This window comes from Pseudochaenichthys georgianus, chromosome 1 (assembly GCF_902827115.2).
Source record: "Pseudochaenichthys georgianus chromosome 1, fPseGeo1.2, whole genome shotgun sequence".
NCBI lineage: Eukaryota > Metazoa > Chordata > Actinopteri > Perciformes > Channichthyidae > Pseudochaenichthys > Pseudochaenichthys georgianus.
Genome location: NC_047503.1, coordinates 48708849 through 48723498, shown reverse-complemented (window position 1 = coordinate 48723498; position 14650 = coordinate 48708849). Strand labels below are relative to the sequence as shown.

Below are 14650 nucleotides of genomic sequence, written 5' to 3'. Positions count from 1 at the left end.
AAAGTAGAGACACTGCGTACTGATATACACCTGAACATCAGCAGGAGAGGACTCTTTAAAGTAGAGACACTACATACTGATATACACCTGGACATCAGCAGGAGAGCACTCTTTAAAGTAGAGACACTACATACTGATATACACCTGGACATCAGCAGGAGAGGACTCTTTAAAGTAGAGACACTACATACTGATATACACCTGAACATCAGCAGGAGAGGACTCTTTAAAGTAGAGACACTACATACTGATATACACCTGAACATCAGCAGGAGAGGACTCTTTAAAGTAGAGACACTACATACTGATATACACCTGGACATCAGCAGGAGAGGACTCTTTAAAGTAGAGACACTACATACTGATATACACCTGAACATCAGCAGGAGAGGACTCTTTAAAGTAGAGACACTACATACTGATATACACCTGAACATCAGCAGGAGAGGACTCTTTAAAGTAGAGACACTACATACTGATATACACCTGAACATCAGCAGGAGAGGACTCTTTAAAGTAGAGACACTACATACTGATATACACCTGAACATCAGCAGGAGAGGACTCTTTAAAGTAGAGACACTACATACTGATATACACCTGAACATCAGCAGGAGAGGACTCTTTAAAGTAGAGACACTACATACTGATATACACCTGAACATCAGCAGGAGAGGACTCTTTAAAGTAGAGACACTACATACTGATATACACCTGAACATCAGCAGGAGAGGACTCTTTAAAGTAGAGACACTACACACTGATATACACCTGAACATCAGCAGGAGAGGACTCTTTAAAGTAGAGACACTACATACTGATATACACCTGAACATCAGCAGGAGAGGACTCTTTAAAGTAGAGACACTACATACTGATATACACCTGAACATCAGCGGGAGAGGACTCTTTAAAGTAGAGACACTACATACTGATATACACCTGAACATCAGCAGGAGAGGACTCTTTAAAGTAGAGACACTACATACTGATATACACCTGAACATCAGCAGGAGAGGACTCTTTAAAGTAGAGACACTACATACTGATATACACCTGAACATCAGCAGGAGATAACTCTTTAACATCAATCATTAAAAGCTGTTCATTATCAGAAACCATTTATTGCGCACATTGTAGAAGAGATCCCACAAATACAATGTGTATCAAATGGACATTAAAATAAACACTGTACAATATTATGTCACAGATATTACTAACAATATATTTTAGTACTGGACACATATGAAAGCCCACAATGCACCATAACAACAGGTAGGTAGATGTGAAACATTGGTTTGGTAGATTAGTCAAAAGGAGAAATAAATCAAAGCCTGAGAAGTCTCCTATTTCGGATGGTTCTACTCATGGCAATCCGCACAGGACTCAGCTGTAGTTGACCTTTGGAAGTTTGAGGAGGTGTATTAATGTTTAACCTTATATAAAACCCAAGTATTGCTCAATTTACATTCAATATGCCTTAGACAAACCTATTATTCATATATCAACATACAGAGCAATCAATCACACGGCTTTAACCTCTCTGCGCACCATCAGGGTCACAGATAACCTCTAGCATATTGACTTTGGAGTCAATATTATGTATTTGGCAGCATCTCCAAATGTGTCAGTGCACTAAGAACCGCACATTCATTCTCTGTAAGGCACTGGATGAAGCACTTGTGTTGCACAGTTTAAGGTGACGTCAGTGTTACAAAAGTCCATTTGTAATCCGTTTTTCATTTTGTAGTCAGACAGCAGCAGGTTCTCCTCAGGACACTTTACAACCTTTCCCTCCACCGTGACTCTTAACACCTGAATACAAACAAAAACAAAAGCATAGTTAGAAAGAGATAGGAGGTATGAGCATGTAGAATTCATCAGTTTCTGTAAAATACTAGACGGGTTCATTTTGTATAATAAGGACAACATCTGATAACTGATATTATCTGACATATCTTTGGGCATATTACACTTAAAACTAAGATAAGGCTTCCTGTGACTCGAGGTGGAACACGCCCTATTTGGGGTGTTCTATTTCGTTACAATAGTACAGTGTAAAAGTACTCTTTTCCAAGTAAAAGTCCTTAGCCTCTAAGTATTTTGCAAGTTATCTTACATGCTGTGTATTGTGTATGTCACATTGCCCTATGTTTTGTTGTTAATAATGTCTTTATGTTTAGGTCTCAAGGTGGATTTGGAGACCGACGAGTCTAATAAACCCGTAAAAAGACGGATTATACTGCTGTGGTTGTAGTTGGGAACCACTGGATAAGGTTATTTGTACATTCTGGATTCAAACTTTATATTTTCCAATGTTCCTGACTTACTCTCGTCGTCCTGTGTGGTGTTGACGGACTGCCTGGAGTTTGTCCTCAGGCCCAGTTTAGTCAGCCTCCGATTGGACGGAGACTTCACGATGACCTCGACGTCGTCCTCGTTCTCGTCTGTCCTGTTGCTCTCTGAGGGTTCGGAGCTGATAGGGTCCGCAAAGTTGGTATCCAAAATATTCCTATTGGACAATTTCCTGCTGAAGAACTTCGACTTCCACCCGCCCCACCCGCCCCACCCGCCCCACCCCTTCTTGTCCTGCTTCTGGAGTCCGTCTCCAGGATCCTCAGAGGGCAGGGGACTCAGACGGTCCATCCTCTCGCTGCTGGTCACTCGTGGTCTTCGCATCTCATCAAGATCCTCCGGCAGAGCTAACACTCTCTTGGGTCCTGGTTCTTGGAGAGACCCTGTTGGACGATTGATGTCCCCGAACGCCAGTGCGTATTTGGGGTTGTAGTACTTGTGTGCAGGAACCTTGATTGTAGCATTGCGCGAGTCCCCTATGGTGACCTGGAATCGGGAGGTTGTCGCCGATAGAGGCGGGCGTTTGGGAACCACTTTGGAGCGTAGGGTGGCATCGATAGCAGGTTTGGTAACGTGGAACTCCTTGTAGAGATCCAGCTTCTCGGAGACGGCGTACAGCTCTCGGAAATCCTGATCGAAGGAGTCCACCACCTGCCCCGTCATCACCGTGATCATGTTCCGGTCGATACGAGACGTACACCACGAGAAACTGAGACAGAGACGGAGGGTACAACAGTTATCAGCTAAAGGTAAACTTAACTAATGTGCAAAGAAAAGAGAAGGATAGTTTTGGCAAAAACTAAAAAGTACCATGGAGTCAGATTATCATTTTCCAAAGGGGGGTTCGTTTAGCATGAAACACTGGAAATAACTAAAGGAGGATAAGTTAAAAAAGAAAGTAGAAAGAAAGTGAAAAACATTTCTGCTAAAAAGTTAGCAATGATTGAGAGTCAGACCTAAACATTTCAGATGTGTGTATCTCACACTGCTCTGTCACCGTGACTCATGTATCTTTGCTTTTAAACGAAACATTTCGGAGGTTGTTAATGGTTAAGGCCCTGTCACACTGTCCCGAAGTGTCCACCCGATGGACACACGAATATGGAATTGTGAATTTCGCACGAAGATGGCCCCGAACCACACACGAAGGCAACATCTACATTACATTTAAGAAATACAACTGCAACGAAAGTACCAAAAACAATTATGTTACAGTACTATGATACTGTACTGATATCTTCAGACTTTGTTCTTTACTTTATCCGTCTTTATATGTAGAAAATATTACGTTTTCTCCGTAATGTTGTTTCCATAGCAACAACAACTTCCTGTCAACTCTCCTTCAAAATAATATATTATATCCTTTTTAGTTTCACAGAACACAAATTGGGTTATTTACATAATATGTTTACATGATTTTGTTGTGCAATAAAACAACCCGATGGACACACGATAAAGGAAATGTTCAAATTCGGCTGTGATCGTAGCAACATCGGGCCGTTCGTGAGGGCATCTTAAGCCATCGTGTGACCGCCGGTGGAGTTTCTCAGGCTCCGGCAGCAACTTTGTGAGCGGTGGCAAAATCTTTGGCATGCCAACAAATTGCCGAAGGACCTTGCGAAGGTTCATTTTCGTGTTGAATTCGTGTGTCAATTTTGCCCTTCGTAAGGCCATCGTGAGGGCATCGTGTTATCATCGGTGCCATCGGGCATTCGCCCCGATCAGAGTGAGGGCGAATGCACCGAAGATAACACGAAGATGACACGACCTGACAAGATGCCCTCACGAGTGCCTTACGAAGTTGCCGCTCACGAAGTTGCTGCCGGAGCCTGAGAAACTCCACCGGCGGTCATACGATGGCTTGGATGCCCTCACGAACGGCCCGATGTTGCTACGATCACAGCCGAATTTGAACATTTCCTTTATCGTGTGTCCATCGGGTGTCAATTTCGGGACAGTGTGACAGGGCCTTTAAGGAGAACAGACCCTTTGCTAAGGAGGATGGGTATGATGTGTCAGTTTCTCGTCCGGCTCAATTGCCTCCTGTTGGTGGTTCTGTTTCTCTTCATGGCCGCCTTCATATTAAAAACACTCTGGGACACTTTACACAAGAGCTGCATAAGTGTTGAAGTCAGTCCTCACCTGTAGGAGCCAAACGCCACTTTGTCCCCGTCGATGAGCATGTATTTATTACAGAGGGCGCCGGGCACTTTGCCGAAAGACAACCCCAATCCAACGCCCTGAAGAGTTCTGGTTCTGATGTTCTGCAGACACACAGCTTAGGGTTAGGTTTGTATCAGGAGCATTACCAGTGCTACGTTCATCTCTTTATGTTAAAGCGCGTTAGTGTGGCGGCTATATTCCCATCGAATACGGCCGCTCTGAGGCTAAACTTCGCTCATTGATGTGACGCGCATAAATAATAAAGTCTGTACTGAACTCAACGTTTTAAAGATATTTAATATTGTAACGCAAAAGAATAAACAAACAGAATCATACGGTCAACAAGATATGCTACTAAACTTCCACATATTATATATATAACATTTTATTCCAGTCTATTTCAATGTGAATACTTTTTTATTTAATTTATTTTTCTACTGTATTTTTTATTATTTTACATTTGTTTTAATTATAGTGTTCTTAAAATAGTTCTCTATCCATATTCTTTCATTTTTGTTTTACTTGTATGTATGCACCCAAGTCAAATTCCTCATAGGTATCAACCTACCTGGTGATAAACCTGTTTCTAAACACACCAGAAGCCCTAAATACCAATAACCACACCCATGTGACAATTACCAGAAACAGCAACAAGTGCGTGTGGCGTTAACAAATAATTAAGATAGTATAACTATAAGTGACGGTATGTCCACACAGCAGCTTTGAAAAAATCTTGAAAATCTTGGCGCTGGGCGTGTCTGACAGCTTGGGGATTTTTTGCGAGCAACGCGACCAACAACCAATCACATGAATGTCCCGCCCCCGACATGCAAAGCAAAAAACCCCGGGGATTTTATGCGAGCAATATATTTATATATAAACTCCCCAAACAGGCGAAAACCTACCAGTTTCCCCCACTGTCTCTGCCACCTCCCTCCATGCCGGTTCCTCCGGTTTGGATCCCGTTAATAGTTCTTGTCGTAAAGAACCGGGTGATTTGCTACCGTAATTTCTCGTTTGGAATATGAGGAAATGAGCTGCGGTCTGGCTCTCCCTGCTTACACGCGGTTTGATTGGCTAGCGCTTCTACTGTCAGATTTGCATAAACGTGTTTGATTGGCTGACGCTTCCAGCTCAGCTTCAAAAGTTGAACATTGCTCAACTTTTGAATCCTGGAGATCCTGGAAATCTTCGCTTCGCTCCCCCACAATGCAGTTCGGCGAAAAGCGAGGCAAAGTGACGTCATCCGCATTCAAAGTCAATGGGCAGAGAAGCGGTGGAAGATTCCTCTAAAGCTGCTGTGTGGACGTACCGTTAGGGTTGAGCGTTATCTTGTTATATTGCTTTCTAACATCAAAGGTCTCCTATCATACTGTTTCTCATCAATGTATCACAGGTCTCAGATATATCCAGAGCCTGTCTCTGATTGGCTGAAACACCAACCAGATAATTGCAGCATTACCCATAATCCCCTCTGTTTCAGCCCTGTTTCCAAAGTGCTGATTCTCTGTCTGTTACTTTAGATGAAGACAAGGAGCCCCTCCCCACGCCCCTCTGAGAGACATCTGGTTACAAAGAACTCAATGGTGCTCTAGAGGAGATTCAGGTGATAAGGGGGGGGGGGGGTTACCTTGTTGCTGATTGGCTAATGGTTACACAAGACAACACATCGTTATGACATCATTAAGTGGCCAAAATCTGATCAGCTCATTTTCAGACAGGTTTTTATAGAAATGGATCAAAAAGAGAGAAAATCTTTGTTCCTGAAACTTTCAGAGTCTCTTTACGCATAATATGGGACCTTTAAGTAATTCTCAACAAAGTAACGATATGACTCCCAATATTAATTGAAATGCTTTTATAGATTTAGAAAATGTTTTTATTGATTTTAAATGACATGCATCCGCCAAGAAAAATAGTCCGTTGTTACCGTTTGAACTAACGTAGCAACGGCAGGAACTGCTTCGATAGCGTTTTTTGAGGGGCTTTTTGATTACAGATTTGAAAACATCATTGCTTGCTTTAAAAGTAGCACAACTCATGATGTCAGACCTTGGGAAGTATCTAGATATTCCTGCCCTAATGCCAAAGGAACTGAATATGTGTCGCCGTTTGATGTCTATCTCTGGACCGCTGCGTAGAAAGGAGGGTTTCTGGCCCGTTACTTCTCCGCTGTTTTCTTGTCCCAGTTTGAAAAGCAAACTGTATACAGTTAAATCAACCGGACTTCTTTCTGCAGATGTGAGCGTCCTTAACAACGGTTAATAAGTCCTTGACAGCGGTCTGTCTGTTCTGGATTAACAACGTGTTCTGAATTGACCAATCAGAATCGAGTATTCAACTAAGCCATGTAATAAGGTGTGTTCTCACCCGGAGGTGCTGTGCTCCGATCTGCAGCCGGTGGCAGATATCCAGGAAGTGCGGCGTGGCTTGTTTCTCCAACAGGATGTAAACGGGAACAGAGCGACGAGAGGCGGCGTCCATCAGGTCCTGGAGGATCTGCACGTCTGTCAGCATGTCCATCATGATCGCGATCACCTGCAGGAGGAAAGGAAGTGATCAATCTGAGAAAATCCCTTTGACTTAAGTAACCAGAGTCTTGAATATTAACCTCAACAATTGATTATATTGCACAATCAAAAAGTTTCAGACGTGTCCACATGTTGTGTTGCAGCCTTGTGCTCAAACTGTTCAAATAAAATGTGTCCCTCATCAATATGTACTTAATATCCGAAAGTGCAATGAAAGGGAAAATTAAGATTTTTTTTGATATTTTTTCAAATATATTAGAATTAAAGTGACATATCTCATCACATATGCATATGCCTCCATCACGACATACTTTATGTTTCCATTCCGTGTATACATCGATTAAATAAGTAGGATTTATGTGTATTTATAATGTTTACATTATTACATCTTTTTTTTTTTTTTTTTAATGGTCCTAATATTATTTTTATTTTATTGTTATTATTACCAAAGTCAATGTCGTATCTTTAGAGATTTCAAAAAATGTAAATAAAAAAACATGAAATTGTTCCCGCTGTTGGGTCTTTTTACCTAAACTCAGGCAGGAAGTGCAACTCATTCTGTATTAACCACAGAGGAAGAAACATGAGCTCAGACTCTTTGCTCCGCCTCCATGTCACGTCTGTCAGGCTGAGAAAGAACGAAATGCTTTCCGACAGAATGTTTTATAGCAGAGCTCACAGAGAGTTATCTGCTGAGGTCTGTTTAATCCCTGCGCTGTGTTCCCGTCGGGCTGACACATCACAGACCCAGCTTCACGACAACAAAAGGAGATCAGCTGAGGAATTAAGGACTTCATGTGTCTTCAGAAATGTTTCCCCACAGCGCTCCCTTTCTCCTCGGGCAGGTCACAGGGTTGTAGAGGCTAGACCCTCTGTCCTCAGACCCTCTGTCCTCAGACCCTCTGTCCTTAGACCCTCTGTCCTTACACCCTCTGTCCTTACACCCTCTGTCCTCAGACCCTCTGTCCTCAGACCCTCTGTCCTTAGACCCTCTGTCCTTACACCCTCTGTCCTTACACCCTCTGTCCTCAGACCCTCTGTCCTCAGACCCTCTGTCCTTAGACCCTCTGTCCTTAGACCCTCTGTCCTTACACCCTCTGTCCTTACACCCTCTGTCCTCAGACCCTCTGTCCTCAGACCCTCTGTCCTCAGACCCTCTGTCCTTAGACCCTCTGTCCTCAGACCCTCTGTCCTCAGACCCTCTATCCTCAGACCCTCTGTCCTCAGACCCTCTATCCTCAGACCCTCTGTCCTCAGACCCTCTATCCTCAGACCCTCTGTCCTCAGACCCTCTGTCCTTAGACCCTCTGTCCTCAGACCCTCTGTCCTCAGACCCTCTATCCTCAGACCCTCTGTCCTCAGACCCTCTATCCTCAGACCCTCTATCCTCAGACCCTCTGTCCTTAGACCCTCTGTCCTCAGACCCTCTGTCCTCAGACCCTCTGTCCTCAGACCCTCACATCATACAAGGAAACACTTCCAGAGAAAACCCACAGTGTAAAGGGAACATGGAGAAACCTCTCATTTTATATTAATGAATGTCAAAAAGCGGCCAACTACAATCTAAGCCCCCTGAACGCCCCCGAGAGGCTGACATGTTGATTCCAAACATGTTAATATTATAAGCCTTAGTGGTTAAAGGATGTCCACCACCAAAGAGACGAGGCATCAACATTAAAAAAGGAGAAACTCCATAAGGAAGGAACACCGGGATGTTAGCCTTTGCAGACCATTTACATGCACTAAATTAGCCCATAGAACTACAGGAGAGGGAACACATGTGTGTTGGCCTTATTGTAGTACTTTCATGCATCGGGTTCATGCGTGTAAACCAAAGTGTTTAACAGGCAGGTAGATGTCTAAACGTGGAATTGTTTAGACAGAAGATAATAATACATGTTGTTTATAAAGCACTTCTCCTGGTGCTCAACGCGTGTTACAAGCAGGTAGAGAACAATAACAACAAAGTGCTAAGCTAGGTGGACAAAGGGCGAGGGGTTAGTGGATCAGGAGTTGAAGGCGAGAGTGAAAAGCTTTTTGAATGATGTGAGAGTGCTGGAAGATAGGACGCGGCTGATGCATGTTATATTCATAATACACGTTATATGATGTTTCAGAGACAAACAATACGAGAGGAAAAGGGAGAATGTTCTGTCAAACACGTAGAGACATGTTCAGATCAGAGGAGGGAGGGTTACAGGGCAGGGAAGGTTACTCTGTCCTGTGGTTCCACAGAGAGGAGAAACCTGACACAAGTTTCACTTGAACGTTGAACAAGAATGAAGATGTTCAGGTGATTGGGTTTGTTCCAGCAGAACTGGCTGTGGTGTTTTCAGAATGTGTTTCTGTTCTGAGAAATCTCCCGGTCTCTCCGATGAAAAACCAGGTGTGCTGCATTCCACAGCTGCATTTCTCTCTTTCGCTTTGACTGACAACCGTGGAAACACCCGTACACCTTTACAATGGGGCATGATATGGAGTTAAAGAGGCCCTTTAGAGTTAGATTGTGTATTATTATTATGTAGGCCTTGTAACTCACTCAGCAGCACTTGCGATGGTATGACTGGCTTGCAGTGCATATATCTGCACTGTCCTTGTTGTTTCAGAGTTTGAAACATTATTGCAAGTCATTGTGGATAAAAGCGTCAAATATAATGTAATGTAGTAAAGGTTTTATGTGCATGTAAATGGTCTGCAAAGGCTAGTTTCTCTCTCACACACTCCTCCCCCTTCTGGAACATAGTGACATCACTTTGTAACACTCGCACTTATATTGGCTAGTGGTCAAACACATTGTGGATAGGCTAAGGGGCGGGACATCTCCAAGTGGTTGACCAATCACAAGGCACATGATCAAAGTAAAGAGCTTTTTGAACATTGAAGCATGTCCCTATAGAGCAGGGGTGGGGAACCTCCGGCCTCCGGGCCGTATACGGCCCGCGAGACAATTTGGTACGGCCCTCGAGGTAACTTATAAACACACGCAAAAAATAAAAAAATGTAAGAAATCTAGACCGCAAAATAATTAAACAAGCGAGTGCCTGTTTTTCCTGGCAATGGTCAGGGTCCTTGAACACAACACGAGCCTAACGTGTCATCACGTAGTATATGTCTCGTCTGACAGGGGTGCAGTTCTGACGGAGAGCACCAGAACGCCACTCCAGCACTTCAGATAATTGCAGTACCCATAAGTCCGTAGGCTACACATGCCGCAGTTTCTGCGTGGCTGTGTCTCTAGCTGAAAGCCCAGTGGCGATCTGTTCATCCGTCATACTGATCATACAGTCAATAACTGTGTTGTTATCATTAGCATCTGGTTAGCTAGCTATGCTAACGAATATAAGAAGCTTTTTCTCCAACCAGTGAGGTGAAGGCACATCTTTATATGATCATTATAGTTATCAAAAAAGAAGAGAATAAAGTAAACAGGTATAAAATACTGACAGTACAAAAAAGTTGTTATTAATAAACAAGAATACAGTTTGAAAGGAGAGTGATTTGTAAAATATCCATAAAGAAAAAGTTAATCTGCTTCCAGTTCTGTTTCATCTGGGTGCTGAGAGATGTTTCCATAGATCTCTTCATTTTGCTGTGCACCAGATTGATGCTTTTAACTTCAATATTTAAAAAAAAATCTTCCCGGGGGAGCATGCCCTCGGACCCCCCTAGAGGAGGTTAGGCCCCCCCCCCCCCCCACTTAAATCATGTCCACATGGATAGGAAACTAAATACATTTGCACACATCTTGTGTCCATATCTTTCTGTTTGATGGTCATGCCACAACCGTGCACGTGGATGCATGCGCGAGTCATGGTGAGATATCTGGACTAAGAGGTTGCTTTTTCTTTGCACAGCATGAAAGAAAGGTCAAATGAATGTGCTGTGATTTTTAAGCAGAGGTCAATAATCTGTACGGCCCTCGGAGGATGTTGAAAAAATGTAAATGGCCCTTGAGAGGAAAAAGGTTCCCCACCCCTGCTATAGAGGCACAACATACAGATATCAACCTGAACAGAAGCATATTAAAGTGGGCTGCCAGTTCTCATCCCTGGTTTATTATAAATGTTTACAAAAGGAAGTGTACTAATGGTGAAGGTCAAAGTCAACTTTATTGTCAATCTCAAAATATGTTTGTACACACAGAAAGATCTAAATACTATTTCCCACAATCCCGAGGTATAAAATACTCACACATTAAAATACAAGAACTCTCAATAATTTACAAAAAGAACACAACACATGTGCCACATTCCTGCAGTGTGGCCAGCATGGGGAAGTCATGATAAAGAGGTGTTTCATTCTGCTTCAGGCCATTCCAATGCAAGAGAAGGACAGAAGGAGAGAACACGCGTTAACAAAAGAAGTTTATAAATAGAAACAGAAAGTGTACAGGGAGGGGATTCCGAGAAGCGTTTGACACACGCGTGCGTCTGTGTTGACCGTGTGTTTAAAGAGGCCAGTGAGTCGTCAGTGTTGCTGTGCGGAAAAGATGACTCAGCTCTGGCGCTCCATGACTAAGCATTACGACGGAGCATTACACACAGAGCCCCTTCAGAGTCTTTGTTTCTGCGTGAGGAGGAATTATGCACTGTCCTCTCCGCCTTTAATCGACTGACTGAAAACCCTTAAAGAAGAGGGTCTCAACAAGTTCACGTTAAAAAACCCTTTAAGACCAAAAACAAGTCAAACGTTTACTGTAATATCCATTTCACTTGTCATACTTTATATAAAGGATAATTATTATGAATGAAAAGGAGTCCTAGACACTTTCGTACATGACTGTATTGTGTACACAGGGCCGATCACGCCGGCTGCGCGGGGCCACACCTCGGAGGGGGCCTTAACTTGTGGAGGGAGCATCATCTGAAGCGCAAATGCCGCGCACCTACAGCCACAGACGGACACATATGTCCGTCATTTAATTGACTAATCGACCATGTTCTGTGAGTGGTCGATAACTACTCAAATCTAGCAGTTAGTGATTTAAAAACATCCCTGGAATTGATGATTTTAATCTATAAGATAGGTTTCATTCTCATGACTGATCTGTTCAGTCCAATGTCAATAATGGAGTCCGGCCACACTTCACTGAACATGTTTTACTATAATCAGATGACCCTCTCTCGTCCTGTCCTCTCTCCGTCAATGCTTCATCAGCAAAGATAAAGCAGTCCTCCAGCAAAGAGACGCTGCAAAGTTGTTTTACTATCATGTATGTGTCAACCACCCACCTGGTGATAAACCTGATTCTGAATCATTATTAATATATCGATATGCTCCTGTCCCCCTCACCTTGCTGGCCTCCTGGATCATCTTCCTCACGACCATCTTGATGTGAGGTCCGTTCTCTTTAGGCGGGTGTGTGTGCACTGCCACGCGCGTCACTCCCTTGAAGAACCCCCCGTTGGGCCAGCCGATATCCAGCGGCGGAACATCCGTATCCGACATCTCGGGCCAATAAGTGGAATGGAGCCCTGAATCATGGTCTGTCGGATCCGGAGTACTGCTACTTTCCTCCGGATTCAAATCGTACATTTTGAAGGTGTTTAGCAGAAGCTTCACCTCCCTCGCGGACAGGAAATCTGTGATTTTGTCCTCTTTGAGTCGCATTTTGAAGGCTCCGTCGCCATTCCTCAGCAGCTCCTCTATGGCAGATCGTTGCGCTTCGCTGTAGTAAAACTCCGGTTTGTTCTCCGGGACATTGGCTCCGATGTGGCCGTCCTCCATGCACGTAAGCTGGGACTCGGCCATGGCTGAGGGTCGGTCCTCCTCCCTGGAGCTCAGGTGTGTTAATGTTGATGCCTCGCTCACCTGGGCTGTTCGACGCCCGGACAGGTGAGGTACAGCTGGGGGAACTTTGTTCTTACCTGTCCGGCTGGGAGAGGTGGTGCTCCCGGGAAACTCAATGCTGCCTTCAGGTGCAAATGGAAAAACAGCAACTCTTGGGAGAAAATTACAGAATGGAAAGGAGGAAACCTGAATGATTGATATTATATCTGGGAACTTTTTACGCATTTTATGGAAAATTAGGATATGTTTAAAATATTATGATGATTTTATTATCAAAATACATTTACTTTTTATTATCATTATTTAAATTGTGTTTCCTTTTTTTATTTTAGTTGTAATATTAAATAATACTTATGAGTACAATAATTACTTTTTATGCTTTTTGTTGTTGCTGTTGCTATATTTTTGTTTATTTGTATTATAAAATTATTATTATTAGTACAACACGTGTTTTTTTATTCTTTTTATTATTATTATTGTTGTTGTATTTTAAAATGATCATTTTATTTGTTTGTTTTATCTACATCATTTGTATTACATAATTATTATTATCAGTATAACACTTATTTTAGTTAGTTTAGTTTAATCCAAGTCATATCAGCATTTGTCTTTTGTATATCATTTAGTTTGTGTGTCTTTCAATGTGGAAATGTAATAAAACCTATTGTAAAAACAGCAAAAACCCAACAGAATAAACACAGGCACGCCAAAAAGACTCGGTCCATGAACACATCGACATTTCCTGTTGTTATTTGACTTCTGTACCTATATCTTAACCCTCAAATACTGTACACATCTTTTTAATAAGGCAATAATAACATGAGATTCTCAAACAGAATGTCCCACACCAAGATGGTCCTTGAACGCAGCACAGGCTGATTGTACACACTTTCTATTTCTCTTCCAATAAACTGTCCATGACGCAGACTCAGCTCCTCCCTGCTGATAAACTGAGATATGTTAATATTTAACACGTCAAAGAAAAAATAACAACTTCACTAATCTCTGTTTGTTCTGCTGTGCAGTGGTGACTCGTCATTAGGGTAAGGTAGGGCACAGTCCCACGTGTCAGCAGAAAGTAATGCAAATAATAATTCAAAAAATGTTAAAATATATTTTAAGATCATGTTTAGTCGTGTTAAGATATAACATACAGACTTGTATAGTGTATGACTCCATGTATTACTGTGTACAATATTGTCTATGTAAGTAGCTGCGACTACTAACTGTGTTCATTGGTTAGCGCTGCCTGTACCACATGATTGTGATGTCACTACCTGGGGTATAAGGCCGTTGTAAGTCACGCCCCTTCTCTCTCTGTCCTCAAGCCTCTTGAGATGTGTGCCTATAACAAATAACGCCGTGATGAATGGCTAAACTTGAACTGCTGAGATTATTCACCTTTCTGCTGCAGGAGACAAAAAGGTTTAAGTCTAAATCTGCTAACAGGTTATGGGCCCAGATGCGAGGAAGTATTCTACAGTTCGAAGCGCACGTGCGATAACAAGGCGAGAAGATTGCCTGTTAGCACGGTTAGCATAGGAGTAGCTAGTTAGCCACGTGTTAAGCTAGTTTAGCATCGGGAGAACCGAGGGAAGCTAAAGCTAAGCTAACGAGGACCTAAGCTAAGCTACTGAAGCTGAGGCAAGGCAAGGCAAGTTTATTTATATAGCACCTTTCAGCACCAGGCAATTCAAGGTGCTTTACAAAAATGAAAGACATTCAGACAAAAGCATTTAAAAACAGTAAAAGATAATAAAAGAAACATTAAAAGAAAAACAAAAAATGAAAGACATTAAGAAAATGGCATT

The 14650-nt window shown here is 42.6% G+C and overlaps 1 protein-coding gene across 1 annotated transcript; it reads right to left on the bottom strand.

Annotated features, from left to right (window-relative positions):
- Positions 1-1133: 1133 nt before the first annotated feature.
- LOC117454128 (protein FAM83F-like) lies at positions 1134-13066 on the bottom strand. Its single transcript, XM_034093236.2, has 5 exons — positions 12342-13066; positions 6889-7056; positions 4498-4619; positions 2331-3064; positions 1134-1815 (listed from the first exon to the last, which is right to left on the bottom strand). Exons 1-5 carry the CDS (start codon positions 13062-13064, stop codon positions 1772-1774), a joined length of 1791 nt encoding a protein of 596 aa, XP_033949127.2. The 5' UTR covers positions 13065-13066; the 3' UTR covers positions 1134-1771.
- Positions 13067-14650: the final 1584 nt, after the last annotated feature.